Source organism: Grus americana, chromosome 8 (genome assembly GCF_028858705.1).
Source record: "Grus americana isolate bGruAme1 chromosome 8, bGruAme1.mat, whole genome shotgun sequence".
Lineage (NCBI taxonomy): Eukaryota > Metazoa > Chordata > Aves > Gruiformes > Gruidae > Grus > Grus americana.
In genome coordinates, this window is record NC_072859.1 from 24519793 (window position 1) to 24535969 (window position 16177).

General features: G+C 53.6%; 2 protein-coding genes across 5 annotated transcripts in view; one reads left to right on the forward strand and one right to left on the reverse strand.

Moving 5' to 3' along the window:
• Positions 1–12931, forward strand: part of DMAP1 (DNA methyltransferase 1 associated protein 1) — a 34385-nt gene extending 21454 nt beyond the window's left edge. For 2 of the 3 annotated variants that reach the window (XM_054834000.1, XM_054834001.1), the window contains exons 9-10: positions 4043–4115; positions 5977–12931. In XM_054834000.1, the coding sequence (XP_054689975.1) occupies positions 4043–4115; positions 5977–6323 (420 nt within the window). In that variant the 3' untranslated portion in view covers positions 6324–12931. The remainder of the gene's footprint in view (positions 1–4042; positions 4116–5976) is intronic. The other variant, XM_054834002.1, reaches the window with a different exon arrangement.
• A 124-nt stretch (positions 12932–13055) lies between these two features.
• Positions 13056–16177, reverse strand: part of ERI3 (ERI1 exoribonuclease family member 3) — a 135319-nt gene continuing 132197 nt past the window's right edge. For both annotated transcript variants that reach the window (XM_054834007.1, XM_054834008.1), the window contains exon 8: positions 13056–14696. In XM_054834007.1, coding sequence (XP_054689982.1) covers positions 14614–14696 — 83 coding nt within the window. In that variant the 3' untranslated portion in view covers positions 13056–14613. The remainder of the gene's footprint in view (positions 14697–16177) is intronic.

Consider the following 16177-nt stretch of genomic DNA (forward strand, 5'->3'; position numbering starts at 1 on the left):
GCAACAATACCAGTGCCAGTGCATAAAACCAGTTTATAGCTGTACAGACACAGGTCAGATATGTGGAGTTTTTAGGATTAACGATTTTAGGACAGTCGTATTATTTAGGGTTGGGGAGAGGTGAGTTTAAGGAAAAGGTTGCCTCAAAATTGAATTATAATGAAGTGCAGCATCAGGGAGGGTACATGTGAAATATCCAAAGAACCATTGATTAATTTTAAAAACCTTGTATTTTGGTGGGAGACCAAACAAAAGGTTTCAGCGCAGAAGTGGGATTTTTTTTTTTTTTTTTTTTAAAATTTGTGAATACCGGAAATGGAGCATTTCTGAAGAAAGCGATAAATTGAGAGCAGGACATTTAAGATGACCACATAGATATAGTCACACGTGGGACCTAGTAGATCCTGCAGACCTCTCCCATTCCTGGTGCAGATCCCCATGGCAATCTCTACCTGCCAGGTGGTGATGCTGTAAGACATAACAGGGAACTGTGTTGCAAGCTCTGCTATTACTTAGACTTCATTAATCTACCAAAATATACTCAAATACATTTACAACTATGCTTAAAAGTATTAGCATAAATCATGAAAACTGAATGGCACACAAAAATAAATGAACCAAGTCTGTTTGGGGAGGTTTTATCTTCAGTTATATCTTATCATGTTTGTTCATTTAATGAATTTTGCCAATTAGCAATTAATTTGCAGTAGGTCTCCTAGTCATTAGTGTGAATTAGCAAGGTTTTGTTGGCGGAATGTCTCGAACATTAAATAAAAATCCTGTATCATTCAAAACCTCAAGGGAACTCTGTGGTGAGACCATCTATAGAAATAGTACTGCTTGAGGCCGCCCCCCAGTCTCCCAGCCCCTGCTGTAGAAGTGCGGTGGATGTTCTCTTCATCTGTTCAAGCTGCAATCCCTGAGCAATGCCCTCCTCCTTCAGGGGAGAGCAGACCGGGTCGGTACCGGTGTACTCCGTGCCTCGTGAGCCGAGTGCATGGCAGCAGCGGCTGTGTATCCCAGGATCAGGCAAGGCTCCTCTCTGCATAGATAGGCTCTGGTACTGTGGCTTCATGGTGTTGATTCACACAATTTTCTGTAGCTCTTTATTTATTTTTCTCTTGGTACATGCAGTTCGTGTGTTTAATGCAGGTTGTTTATAGCAAGGACAAAGGATTGCAGTCCTTAAATCAAAAGTGACGTTGGTGTAATTATAAGCGCAGGCTGGTGTTGCAAAGAGGGCTGTAGGGAGAGGCTGTCAAAGGAGAAGAGCATCCAAAATATAGTAACCTCAAAAATCCTGGCTAATCAGTTTTCTGACTGGAGCAATCTGTTTCCCAGGTATTATTATTATATTGGGACTTTAAAGATAATAAATAACAATAGCAGTCTGGCCTAAGGAAGGAAAGAAAAGGGCAAATGCCATTCACCTCGGAAGCTGTGGTTGCTCACTGGAGTTGTCCGAGGAACATAATTTTTTCTCAGCCCCTGCGGAGGACTCGATCCATGACAACACCAAGAACATCCCAGGAGCTGTGGTGTAAGCAACGGGTTTGCCCTGAGTGTCGTTTTCATTAACGCAGAGATATGGCCTGCAGAAACCACATATCCCAGCACACACATCTTGAGCCAGAGAGCTGTTCTCTGTGCCGTAGGCCAGGACCTGTGGTCCCTGTGGGTTGCCTCATCGCTCAGGAATGAGGATGGGTGATACGCCACTTCTAGTAATCTGGTGCATCTCTGGACATCTACTTAAAAGACCAAAACAAAGAAGGCTTGCTGAAGTAAGTGTGGGCTTATCAGAGCTGTACAGGGCATGAAGGCTTCTCTCCTGCAACAGGGCAGCCCAGCTAACGGACCCTGGCTAACTGATTATCAGCAGCATTTGAGTAATAGACTGCTCATTTAGTTTTAATACATTTTGCATAGAGAGCAATCAGCCTTCATCAGTCTTAGAGATGAATTGGCTTAGCCAGCTAAATTCTAAAGATATTAGTCCGACAGCAGCCACATAAATCATAACATTTTCTTAATGATGGTAAAATTAAAATATACTCTTGCTTTGAGAAACCAATGAAGCCTTCCTGTTTGTAGGCCAGATCCTCCTGCCTGAATTAAAAGGAAGCTTAATTGATGTGTTTTTAAACTAAACTCATAGCCCCACTCCTGAGCATCTCTAGACTTCCTTTCTTTGAAGTTACATTAATTTGTCCTGCCGTTCCCTGCTTCATCCTCTAATCTTCAGGAATGTCAGTGAAGACCTTGGCTCGGTGTTCACTGACTAGACTCCTGTGGGATGTCAGCAGGACACACGTAACATTACAGTTGAAGGCTTTGCCAGGTTAGTTGTTTGTGTTGCTAATAGTTCCTTGAGCTAGTGGAAGCCTCCCAGGAGAAGAGCCTGTGCTCTTCCTCTAACCAACAAACCAAGACCTCCTGTCTGTCCACCTAGCCTTGCCAAGCATGAACTTTTCCTATTCCTTGTCCTTTGTTCCCGAAGTCCAGCATGCTTTTGCCAGCTGGTATTTGACTGAAGGGAAATCTGCCTTTAGCTAGAAAGACCATGATGTCAATGTTAGGGGTGGGGGTGAAGACAGACTCTCAGGGCTCCGATAATTACACAAATATTGTGTGTCCAGAGCTCTTCAATGAGGAGATGCTGGGCTTTGTTAACTCTTTGTGTCCTAGAAGTTAAGGATTAGCACAGCCTGACTAGGTCAGCCCATATATCCCTCAGCTGAGGCAGAGCTGGGTGCATTGCCCATCTTAAATGTTCTGTGTAATTCCTTGTGGGGCAGAACAGTTCTCTGGACTGAGGCCTCTTGCTCTCAGGAATGTCTTCCTGGTGCTCCAGGCTAACCGTTCTGTCTCCTGCTAAGCTGTGCTAAGTGATCTTTCCTTCCTTGGCCACCCAAGGAAGCAAAGAATGGCTCTTCCTTCAGGTCATTGCCAGCCCAGTGTTGCAGTCTCATGGTTGGTTTGGCCAAGGTTGGAGCCCCTGATCAGTAAGTGGTGTGCAGGATGGCTGCAGGATGCTCTCGCCTCTCAGCTATTCAATAGTCTGCTGGGCAGCTTGATTTGGTGATGGTGATCCCCGGGTGGAGGTGTGAGCTCACCCTCCCAGGGCTGGATATGGAGGGACAGACCACAACTGTGCAATAAGGTGTTTGACACTGCAGTGTTGAGAATCATCTCTTTCCTGGTCTGTCTTCCAGCATTGCTGAGGAAGGAAAGTGCTTTCATTCGTTCTTAGATATATCTGCAGGGCTTGGAAACCTGTTCTCCCTGCCATATTGTGCCAGCTGCGTTTGTGCTGCTTGTAATCTAATAAATGCTTGGTCTGAGCAGCTAGCACTCCTGCTAGAGCCCAAATGAATGCAGAGGAAGGACCCTGCTAAGTGTATGCATTCTTCCTCTCCTGGCCAGCTCCGATTCCCTTTCATAGCTCACATCTGATGCTTCCTCTCTCACCTAGCCCCTTAGCTCCGATGTAAATGTGTGTTCACACTTCCGCCAGTCAAGTAACTGTGCTCTCTCTGTCTCTCCCCTTTGTTATAAAGCCTGCTCTGTAAATGAATCCCACAGGTCTGGGGCTCAGCAGGTAAAAGGAGAAGTGAGTCTGTTAGCGCATGAGTCTAATCAGGCCGGCTAAAGCGAATAAAGTAGGGCAGCATTGCACATTAGCCGCTGTGTAAATGAGCCCTTTGATGGGCTGGGCACCGCGGGAGAGGGTTTGAAGCCAAGAAGAACTTTTGTTGTTAATTCAGTGACACATGGAAACTGTAAAACAGCGTGTCTTGCACACACACGAGAGAGAAAATAAAAGCCCTCACGACCGGGCTTTTCAATACCTGCCCTCGGACCTAGTCTGAAAACTTTCAGCCCCTGTCTCCCTCTCTTACCACTTGATTTTCCTTTCTCTCCCTTTCTTTTTTTGTTCCCCCTGCACTATAAAAAGAAAAGCTCTCTTGCCTTTTGAACTAGACGGCTGTGAGTGAGGGCTATCTCTGAGCTGTGTGGCTCTGTTACCTTTGTGTTTCAGATGAAACTGCCAAGCTCGGTGGGACAGAAGAAGATTAAAGCCCTGGAGCAGATGCTGATGGAACTCGGAGTAGGTGAGTAAAGGGGGCACGCGAGAGAGAAAGAGACACACAGAGCTAGCCTTTGTTCTCGAGATGGGCTATTTTTTCCCCTAGTAATACAGCCAGTTTCTTGAATAACAGTATGTGAATGGTTTTTAAAATATTTTATGTGTTTAAAAAAAAAAAGAAAGAGAGAGGGTAAAAGCCAGAACAAGATGCACAGGTTTTTTTTTTTTCCTCCCAGTAGAAAAATGTTTTAAAAGAGCCTTTGTTTCTCTCTTGTTTGGGCCTTTTTAACCATCAAGAGAGGCAGCACAGTATTAGGAAGGCAAATCTCAGCCTTGCCAGGAGAGGTACTTCTAAGTGTGTTAGTGACCACGGCACGCACATTGTTCGGGGCTGCCCTGTCTTGCTTTCATGCTTCGTTTCCTCTTAATTTACTGCTCACGGTGGCAAGTCCAAAATGCGCCTGGGACTGTTCATCCCCCCTTTATAGGTTACATGCTGTGTGAAAATCTGGAGCATCTCAGCTGAAAGGCGAGTAAACACACATCCCTCACTCTTGAACTCCAGTGTCTTAGCAGCAGAAAGAAGGGTTCACTTAACATGTACAATACCCGCTTGTAGCTAGAGAAGAAGTGCAGCCCATGGCTAGCTGCTGCCCTCCATGCAGTGGGTACAGTTTGCAGGTACTACAGGTCCCAGCATGCAGTGCCCCTTGATTAGACACCTTTTGATCCCTTTTCCCCCAACTGTGGCTGGGGGAAATTCTAAAAAAAGAAAAAATAATAAGAAGAAAAGCCTTATTGGTGATTTACAAAAGATTACTGAGCCTGCTCCCAGCACTGACAGTTCTGTTTAACTCTTGGTAGTTTTTTGGGCCAACTGGTTTATGGCTTGATGGCTTGGTTTATGGCTGTCTCGGAGACTGTGTGCAGTTCTGAAGGCCTCCCGTGGCTGGTGAAAGCAGCTCAACCAGGGTGTTTTCCCCATTTCTGCTTTAAAACTAAGGGAGTTACCGTCTTTGCTTGCTAGGGAAGCCTTGGGAAAGGATGTGAGTGCTGCTTAGAGCTCAGTTTCCACGAGGGTAAGGAGGGGTTCCTGTTTTACAAAATACGCATATCTCAAGGGCTTCCTGGTGCTCCAGCCCTGCTGTGTCTTAAAGGACAGAAACACACCTGGGCTTTGTGGGTGAACACAGTGGTAGCAGGATGGGGTCATATGGACAGCCCTGCGGACAGGGGGCCACTGCTGCACATCAGGGCAAATGTGCAGAGCTTCATCCTTTTCTTCTCCAGAACATGCAGCTCTTCCTGGCTCTGCGTGCATGTGTGATGGGCTGCAGCAGAATGCATGGTGTGGGGAGGCGATCTGCCAGCCCCTGCTACAAGCAGTTGAGGTCAGCATTAAAACATGTCTGTAACACAGCAGCAGGGCAATTCTCTGCCTCTGTCCTACCCTGGGAGGAGCAACAGGAGAGGCAAGGGAGCTCAGCTTGTCCTCCTGTGGTTAGTGAAGGTGTAGGGAACAGCAGGAGCTCTTCTGTCCTCTGCAGCAGTGTGTGAGGACTTGTTCCCAAGACTGAGCTCCCTTCATATGACCTGCTGGGTAGCAAGGTTCAGTCATCTGGTCTGATCAGCATCTTCCATCATCCCTCACTTGCTGAGTCCTGGACTTTGCAGGTTTACCCTTAGTCCTTGGCCAGAGCCAAAGGACAGCCTGGAAATTCAGGTCTCCAACCCTTAGGGGTGCCGATTGCTCATGATCCGTGTGATGGGAGCGAGGCTCCTGGTGTATCTTTGTGGGAGTGAATGGGCAGCCAGGAACTTTCTAGGGATCTTCCATTGTAGGGTTGCAGGTCTGGGTGTTCAACAAAACTTCTTTTTCTCCCTAGATCTCAACCCTATGCCCACAGAGGAGATCGTGCAGATGTTCAACGAGCTGCGGAGCGACCTTGTGCTGCTGTATGAGCTGAAGCAAGCCTTTGCCAACTGTGAATATGAGCTGCAGATGTTACGGCACCGCTATGAGGCCCTGGCCAAAGCTGGTAGTATTGGCCCCCTCAGCGCGGAAGGCGCCCATCCGGATGGCCAGGCAGGCCTCAGCATCGAGGAAGGCAAAGGAGATGCCAAGGACCAGATCATTGATGTAGTAGGAGCACCACTGACCCCCAACTCGGTGAGAAGGAAGGTTGTGGGGGCAGAACAGGGAGCACTCAGGTCTCCAACGCAGATGCCCTGACAAGCGCTGGGGATGCTGTCCTGCTCTCCCTCCAGGCGTGCGCGTCCAAGGGAGCACAGCACGCCTGTTCCCCCCAAGTCCCAGTGCTGCTCTCCGGGCTCGTCTCCTGTGCTGGACAGTGTTCTTGGTGCTAATAGGTGGGGTCAGCAGGGCTTTCTACATCCTGCATGCAGGCAGATGGTTTGACGTGGGTGCCACCGTGGACCAAAGCAGCAAGGCTTTGGGTGACGAGAGCTTGCGTTAGGGCAGCAACAGTGATGCCAGTACAGCTGCCGGCCTGAGGCATTTTCCTTCTAGACACAGCCCCATAAGGGTTGCTCAGCAGAGGGAAGCAAGTGGGGAAAGCAGTCTTGAGATGATGAGCCGTGACCTGCCCAAGTCCTTGGAGTCAAGCAGTAGCCCTGCCTGGAGCCAGAGGCTCGGGAAGGAGAGAGGTGTTTGAAGAGCAAAGGGGTGTTTTTATGCCCTACTTCCAACGTGAGAAAGGAAAGCCAGACCTAGGGGTTCTTTCACTGCGAGCCTTGTGACAATGTCCTGTGCGTGTACTTCCACAGGATGCAAATCACCAGCCTCTCCTCCCTGCCTCCGTGAGGGCAGGCTGCCCCCGTGAGGGCAGGCTGCCCAGCCCCTCACCACTGCCTCAGGGCCAAGGGTATGCCCGGAGATCAGCTGAGATTGCTTTCCCCTCTGTGCAGTCCCCTGGCACAGCTGAGCTGAACTGCCTGATGAAAGCTGCCCGTCTCCACACAGTGGCATCCTCGACGCCTTGAATATACTGCCCTGGTAGTGGCACAGACCTTTACTTTCTAAAATGTATAATGTATTGCAGGATATTGAGAACACCGTATTTGTCAACGGCAGAGGTGATATGTTAATCTGGACTTGAGTAATGTCCTATTTGATTGTGACAATATGGAGTCGTAAGGAAGCATTCCACTGAGACAGGTTCATGTTTGCAAAGGAGTCTTCTGAATTATTTTTATTTTCCCCTATTGTATTCAATCCGAAATCTCGCCCCTCCCTGTTGTCCGGAGTGTTCTGGTTTGCAAACTTTTCGGGCTGATTCACAACACATTTGCTCTCCTTTGAGACTTTGCTTGTTGGGAAGGTGGGAGAGGTGGTGGTGATGGTGGCCATGGCTGCAGGAGGAAGGAGCCCATGTGTGTGTTTCTGACCACATTGTTCCTCAGTGCCACCTCCTGGAATCAGAAACAAAGGGGTGGGCCCAGGCAGCACAGAGAGGGTTAAACTGACCTGGTCTCTGACATATTTGAAAGAAATATAATCAAGTTAATTCACTGCAAGGCAAATTCAGTACCTAAAGGGCCCCTATGTTAAATACAGCACTGACCTTTACCGGCTGATTACACAAAGACGACACAATTAGATTAGTCCAAGACAAAAGGTCAAGCACATTCACACTGTGACCATTTTATGCTACCTTTTGAGGGGGGTGGAAATTACATCCCAGCTGGAGGGGTATCTTGGAGAGGAGGGGAACGGGGCTGCTGTCCCACGTTCTGCCTGGCTCAGGTATATTTGGAGAGTCAGGCAGGGCCTGGCACTGTGCTTGACCTGAACCTTTCCTGCGGTTCTGGGCACTGAGGCGGTGGGAGAGACCAGCAGCCTGTGGCCCATAACCAGCTTTTCCAAGGATGGGCTGAGCTGAGTGGAGGCCGTGTGTTGGTGATGCTGCTGGCCCTGCCCAGAGCTGGCAGGAGCAGCCCCACTGCCTCTCGCTCACAGTCACAGCTAAAATTGGCCTCTGCAAGGTCAGTGGGCTGGGGTCAGCCCTGAGAAGGGAGGGGGGTGAGGTAGTTGCTGGCTCTTTGGCTGGTGGGGTGCATACACATGTCCCCACACTGCAGAGTGATCGCCCTGAGGTGTCCCAGGTCCTGGTGCAATGGGGACAGCGTGGGAGGCAGCGTGCCCAAAACATGGCGCTGAGAAAGCAGCCTGCCTCTGCAAGTACAGTGCTTCTCCCCCACCCTGGGGTGCTTGCAGCAGGGGTGGCAACTTTGGTAGCACAAACAAGCAGCTCTCTGTAGAGCAAGTGTTTTGCTGGGATGTATCTGGCCTGTCTGCTCAGCAGCGTGACACACGCAAGTCCAGTGGTGCTTTGTAGTGGCCTCTCCCTCCCTTGCCTCCTGCAGCCCTGGCCATGGGTTCTTGGCGGCTGACACCTTGCTCTTCCCCTCGCCGAGGCTGCTTCAGCGGTTTAACCCTGCCACCAGCCTTGAACTCCGGAGTTGAAGCGTGTGCTTTGCCACTGAGCTGCTGGGGACCCTGAGGGAATCATTTAATCTCCCTGCTTCAAATTCCTCTGAGTTGGAGAATCCCTTTGTGCTGTCTAGCACTGCCCATCCATGCCACTCCACATGTTGGATTAAGTATGGATTAGTTCAGCCTCCAAACCAGCTGCTCCCCTGAAGCCTGGTTTGTTTCCCTGGAGAGAAGTATCTTGCTCCAGATGTTGGAGGGAGTGAGTGGCAAAGCCAGGAATAGGACTAGGAGTCCTGACTCCTGAGCCCTGCCTGGCATGCCTGGATTCCTTTCCAGGAATTGGCATGAATGGGCAAAGGCACACCAGGGTCCTGAGGTGCTGACTGTGGCAACAGCAGGCTGCCGCTGGCCCCCTTGGTCAGCACTGGGGACGGGGGACATCTCAGCAGGGTATTTCAGCCAGGTTAGGAGAGGCGTCTGCCTGTCTCTGCAGCGAGACCCCGCGGGGCAGCGGGAAGCCTGGCACTGCTCTGCCCTGCCGTGTCCACCACATCTCTCCTACCCTGGCTGCCTGTCCACCCTCCCCGAGGGGCTGTGGTACCCATCGCTGACCATTAAAGCCGAGCTGGGATCCCCCCAGCGCTGTCTGCTGCTGACCCCGGTAGGGACTTTACTCTGGGCCTTCGGGAGGTGAAAGGTGAGCCGAACTTGGAACAAATTAGTTCCAAGCAGAAGTTCAGCCAGTTACTCCAGATTGGATCCTTTGATTTCCGCAACTCAGACTCCACTCAGTGATCTGTAATGAGTGACTCTCAGAAATCCTCACATTGCAGCACTTTGTTCCTGAGCTCACAAGTCAGCCCATTAATGGGTAAAGGAAAGGACCTTGAGTCTAAGAAGTCTCAGGTTCAGAGTCAGAATTATTTGACTTTTAAGCTTCCTTTATCTGAACTCCTGCTGACTTCTTGTTTTCTGAGCCTGTTTGAAAGCTAGAAGTTACATTGTTAAGATCAAACATTCTCTCTTTCCAGATGGAGTTACAATATCTGTCTTTTATATATATATATATTTTAATATATATATAGTGCATATATACCAGGGTGTATATATATTCCTCTTTTTTTTTTAATCGTTCTTTCCATTAAAAGAAACTAGACTTGTAGGCTCTTGTAAATTATAATGTAAAACATTTTTTTTAACCAGACAGTTCCCAATTTTGCCCAAGGCAACTGGAATAGCTGCGCCACAGAAGGCAATAGGAAGGTGATTAATATGAATTTGTGACATATTTGAAAGATGGGTCTTTTGCCATATAAAGATTATCAAACACATGTGCTCTTCCCCATTAATTCCGTAGCCCTCCCAGGAAAGCCACAAAGCCCAGCTCCTTTGTTTCCAGGGTGGGTTTTTGTTTTTTTAAATGTACCTTTCGGTCCCCTTGATTACCATGTATTTGATTTTTATAGGGCATCTGTTCACACTGCTGTGTGGGTTCTCTGGCCCTTTTATTTCCCCGTTAATCGGATCCCGCGAAGGCAGCCGTGCCAGGGCCTCTGACGAAATCCGTGTGTGTGTTGTATTTAACTTTTAGCCGTGCAAATTCCATGCTCTGTTTGCCGTCTGCCCGGTGCCCAGCGGGGACTGGGGGCCGCTTTCCCGCCGGGGGAGGCAGCGGGGCCTCCCACCACGCACACTGCCGCCAGGAGCAGACGCGTGTGGGACCGGCAGGGCCAGAGGAGCAGGGATGGGCTGGCCCGGCTTGTTTTGGAGAGTGTGTCGGTGCTGCCCTGTCCATCCCCTGGGTGCTTGCCAGCCGGGGCAGTGGCTCTACTGGTCTTTGAGGACAGGGGTGGCTGTGGGGCTGGGCATGGCAGGGACCTGACCGCGGTCACTGTGCCTGTGCAGCGTGTCCTGCAGTGCCAGCCTCCACTGCTGCCTGCAGTGTGCCGTGCAGCGGGGTCCCCAGGGCTCTGGCACTGCGCGTCCCTGCGGCACACAGTGACTGGGGTACCTGCTGGCTCTGGTGTGCCCTGTGGCACCCCGCACAGAGCCTGGCTTTGGGTGCTGAACCCGCCGCCGTCTTGGCCATGGCATCTGTGCGGTGCCTAGCACCAAGTGTCACTGCAACGCAGTGCAAAAGGCCCCATCTTTCCTAGGGACAGATTCAGCCTTGAAGCCTTGTCTGTGAAGAGCCCGCCAGTCTCACTCAGGTGTATCAGTGCATGTTGACCAGGAAAGTGGTGGGTTTTTTGAGGAGCCGTGGTTCTCTGTCAGTCTTCTGCTCTGTTCCTAGGCCACTTCATGGCAGGTCTGGGTGGTGGAGGAGCATTTCCAGGCTCTGCCCTGTCCTGTGCCAAGCATCCTGGCCAAAACTGGCCATAGCACAGAGCTGCTCTGCCCCTCTGTCAAGGCTCTGCTCCTTAGGGCTTGTTGCATGCCAGCTTGCTTAGTCAGGGCTCCTGGCACCACTGGGTCTTGCAGAGCTCAGCCCCTTTATCCTGCTCACTCCCACAGGCTGTGCACTGCAAAGATGACGACCCACAGCCCTGTCCGTGTCAGGGACGTGACATCCCCTGCAAGGGTGCCATCCCAGCCCCTGGTCACTGCTGGATTAGCTCTGTTCCTCCCATCATGCAAGGACCTGGCTGTGCCTTCAGCTGGGCAGGTGGCAGTGTGGTCCATTGGGCACTGCCAAATGTGATGCCGGAGCCCCGTGGCCGGCTCTGGGACAGGCAGTTGTGTTTTCCCTGTGACCTGAGCGCTCCCACCCACTTAGCCTGGGTTTTTTTTTTTTTGTTTCCCGTCTCCCTCTTGGAGCAGAGAAAGCAGAGGGAGTTCACCTCCAGCTCCTCCTCCATCAAGGTGAAGAAGCTGTGAGCCCCCTGTGCTGGGCAAGGAGGAGGTGTGGAGCCATGTGCAGGATCAGTCCCATCCTGCACCCCCCAGAGACAGCTGTGGTTTGTTCTGGTGGTTTTCGTTTTTACATGCCAGGTTTTTGTGAGCATCCCTGTAGATACAGAACCTGTCACTTGCACTGGAGCAGAGCTGTCATTAGCCCTGGCGAGCCTGTGTGGAGCAGGGGGAGGCAGTGCAAGCCAGCTCTCCTCCGCCCTGGGCAGGCCAAGTGCCGCTAGCCACACTGGGAGCCCTGGCTGCCGGTGGTTCTCCCTGAGCCCATCCGTCTCAGTCGCAGGGCTGCAACGTGGATTGCTGCCGCCCCTGCTGCCTTTGGGGCCACCAGGCCCTGCTCTGGGCTGCTGCTTGTGCCGGGCTGGGAAGCTCCCTCCACCATCACATGTCTGGCCCCTGTGCAGCTGCTCTCTGGCGGCTGAGAAACGTGTCCTTGCTGAGAAACATGTTGTCCCCAGCACATGCCGTCAGGCCCGCTTCCTCCTGCTGACCTGCCCAAGGCAGGTGGACACCTCTGGCTTCAGCCTGCGGTGAGAGGGGCCCCCGGTCCCTGCGCCCCATGTTTTGCAGCACCTTCAAGGGGCTGAGGCGTCGCTGAAGGCAGTGATGGGAGCCTGGGCCCATGCACTGTCCACCGTGGGTGCAGGTGGCCCCGGCTGTGTGCCCTGCTCTGAGCCGTGGCCCTGCTGCCCGCCTGCCCACCCCATGTCCCCTCCACCTGCCTTTCAAGTGTAACTGGCCATCGATCTGCCGTGACAACGTCCTCTGAGTCACATTCTCGCCTGCAGGAGTAAAGGGCAAAGGCCAAGTTCTTAGTTTTCATAGAAAACTAATTAGACGACTCCATCGAAAATAGGTCAATAAAGCTGATCAGGGGCTGCACAGAGGGAGCCATTAAAACCCCTGTGACCTTTGTTTGGAGCAAGTGGGCTGGGGCTGCCCCTTCCCTCTGGGAGCTGCCCACTCTGTGCCAGCTGGACCACTGCGTCTCAGTCACCCAGTGGCACCGTGGCGCTGGGCAGGGTCCCTTGGGCACCTGGACATGGCAGCGTTTCCTGCACAGCTTGGTATGGCTCCTGTGCATCATGGTGGTGCTGTGCTCACACTGGCTCTGCTTCCTGGGGCAGAGCCATGCTGGTTCCAGCCTGTAGCAGAGAGGCTCTAAGTGTGGTAGTGGCTGTGCGAGTACAGTGTGTCAGGCTGCAGGGCAGGGTGACAGATGCCAGCAGGAGATGGTGGTGGCTGTCACCCCACACCGGGCAGAAGGCTGCACTGGGGTGCACCTGTGGGTGCAGCCCAGCTGGGACGGGCTGGTGGCATCCTCAGGGTAGAGCCGTCCTGGGGCACAAGCAAACCCGAGGTGGTGGGGGAGACTGCTGGGCCCACCCACGGTGCCCATGCTGGAGAGGGGGCAGTGCTCCCAGCAGCAGGGAACCCAGACCTCCCTTTCAGAGCCAGAGTTTGCCTTTTTGGGGAGCATGGGCATGCTGGCATGACATATACCAGGGAGGGCAGCCCCGCTGATGGAGCACCCTGCTCCCACGTACCCAGGTGGCACACCCCCACCTCTGCCCCCCCCATACACACTTGCACATGCATGGGCACAGCCCGGGCTCCTTTACCCCCAAACTTTATTCATGTGGCACATTTACAGCAAGGATTGGAATAACTAGACAATGAAAATGCTGGGTTTGCATTATCGGTTGGTTTAACTGGAACACCACACACCATGCAGTCATGTACCGCCAAGTTCAGTGCCTGTATTGCCCTTCTGGCTGCCGTCACCGGCTTTGCTCCAGGCCATGCACGCACGGGCCCAGGGCTGCAGCCTCCCTGCAGGTCAGCGCCCGGATGAGGGCTCCATTCAGCAGGGCCCCGGGGCTGGGTGACACTGGGGGGGGGGACACACACACGCACGCCCTCAGCCTGCCCCACAGCTGCCCCCCAACCGCTCTGGCCGGCCGGGAGCCCACCCAGCCGGAGGGGATGTGCTCGGCAACTCTCTCAGGCAACAAGCCAGCTGCTGCTGAGCGTCCGTGGGGACCTGCGAGGGGCACGGCACGGCCTGCAGGGACCATGGGCACACGGGGGCTGAGCCTCAGTTCGGGAACTGAGGGAGGCCGGACAGGGTCAGAGGGGAGCGGGGTCAGGGGCCTGGAGCAATTTGCAGCTCCCCTGCTCGGGTACCTGTGGGCCGGGGGCCAGCGCGCGCTGGCACGTCCACCGCCGGCAATGGACGTGGTGCTGCGGCGGGCCTGGCCCCGGTGGAGCTGAGAGCGGTCGGCGGGGCCGGGGCAGGGCTGGGCATCCCACCCAGCCCCGCAAGAGGCACGAGCAGAGGGGACGGGGACGGGATGGGGCTCCGTGCGGACACTGTCACCTCCCTCCTGCCGCCTGCCCACCCGCCGGGCCCCTGCCCCACTGAAGGGAGCCCTCCGGGCCCCGCAGCCCACTGTGGGGCTGCCAGGGGCTCTGCAGCGGAGAATACAGGCACTTCACCTTGAACATAAAGAGACGGATCGCGTTTGTCACATACAGGAGTCAGAGAGGGGTTAGTGTTGACTCAAAAAGGGGAAAAGGCGCTCGAGGGAGAGGCGGGGGGGCTGGCGGGGAGGGCGAGGGGCCGTCTCGATAGTGCTGAGCCTCTGTCAGCGCAGCCCGGGCATGGGCGAGCGCCGGCCTCGCTGCAGCAGCCGTCGAGGCCTGAAAACATAAAACCAGAGAAAAGAAAGAAGAAGGGAAGGCGGGGACGGCCCATGCCGGGGAGGAGATGGGGGATGCTCTGGCTACGGGGTGGGAAAGGGAGGACGGGGTGGGATATGGAGGGAGGGACGGAAATTAGGAGCCAAAGAAAAAGAACAAACTACAAGTCTAAAATGTGGTGCAAGCGCCCTACGCGGCTGTCCGCTAGCATGGCATAATGTCCGGAGCAGCCCAGAGAGGGAGTCACATCAGGTCTACACAGATTTGCCTTCCCATATATACAACCTCTACTGGAGTTAACAGCTGAAATTGAGATTTTTTTTTTTTTTTTTTTTTTTTTTTTTGTATCGGTTCCTCTGGCCTCGGTTGCCGTTTTTATTTTAATGCTGGAGCCCGTCCTCCCCGCCTCACCGGCGCCGGGCGCATGCAGCCCTTGCCTGGCTTGCCTTGGGGATCAAAAGGGTTTGGAGGTCTGCTTGAAGATGAAGCCTCTATGGGCCAGTGTCTTCATGATGTTGGCGATGTTCTTACAGTCGTCTGCAGAGAGAGGACAGAGATGCTGGGTTAGAGCCATGATCCAACCAGGAGCTGCTGAATTAAGCCCCGAATCCCCATGCCAGGGCTGTGCCGGAGCTGCGCAGACCCCCGCGTCCCCCCTAAAGGGGGACGCGGGGGTCTGCGCAGCTCCGGCACAGCCCCTATGTCCCCACCAGTGCAGGCACTCTGTCCCAAGTGCCTTGCAGTGGTGTGGGGCAATTGTGGGGTCCCCGGCTCGCCGGGGATGGCAGGTGATGCCGGAGCTGCCCTTCCACCAGCCAAGCAGGGTCCTCTCTTTCCCCTCGCCCTCCTTGGGCAGGGTGTCCTCTTTTCGGGGTCCTCTCCGTTCCCCGCCACAGCCATCCCCCAGTGCAGGGCTGCGGTTGAAGCAGGCATCGGGGGCCGGCCGGCAGCACTGTGGCCGCCAGCGCGAGCGGTGGTGGGGCGGCGAGCCGGGGAAGGGGAAGGCTCCGGCTGGTGTTATTTACCTGGGACTAAACGCAGGCACCGTTTGCTAAAATAGAAGCCGGGTTTAAATTGATTCCTGGTGTCTATATTTCATGTTGAAAATTGGCTTGTAAATCCATGTTTTGATCTATGAGGGCCGTCTCCTTAAGAAAAAGCAAGAGTAAATGTGTAATTTCTCCCTTGACAGCACACGGCGCAGAGGCGATCCTTCTTCCCGCTCCCCTCCGTTTCGGGACAGCTCCACTCGTTCCGATTACCACTCTTTCTTCCTCGCCCCACGCCTTGATGTCTCCATTTCATTACCGCCCGCCCATTTATCAAGCTGTTACCGTAAGGGTGACTTTGCCCACTTGCGTGTGGCAGTGGGGCCCGGCTGACACGGGGAGAGGGTGCCCCGGGAGGGGGGGGCGGGGGCGCAGTCAGGGCCCCCCTCTCCTCGCCGCCGCTGGATGGATGTTGTGGTGGAGGGAAGGCTGCATCATTACTGATGTGTAAATGATAAAGAAGCCTCCACATCCATCTCCCAACTGTAAATCCAGGGAGTGCTTTATAATCAAGCTACAGCGATAATAATGTGAAATTAGGTCTCTCTATCAACGGGAGGAGGCCTTTTAATCACGGCTTAAAGGGTGCAAACGCTGTTTATCATAATTGAACTGTATCCGGGCTAATTGTGGCCATATTTCACTGTCTAGGAGACAGCAGGCTGCCTGCTGACAGTGCCGCGTGCCGGATTGAGGGCCCCGTGCAGACGGGCAGTGCTGCCCCGCTGCCAGGCGCCTGCCCGCAGGGATGGGGCTGCCCGGCCGCCTTGCCTCTCCCTGCCAGACCAGCAGCCCTGCCCAGCCCCGCTGTGCCCAGTGACCCGGTGGCAGAGCCATTGCCCGTCCCACAGCGTTGGTTGGAGGTGCAGGGGGCTTCCCCCGTGCGCAGCCCCCCAAGGGACTGCCCTGAGTTGCCGGGGACCCTCCTGGCTGATGGCCGGCAGTGGGAGAGGTAACGTTGCCGTCAGA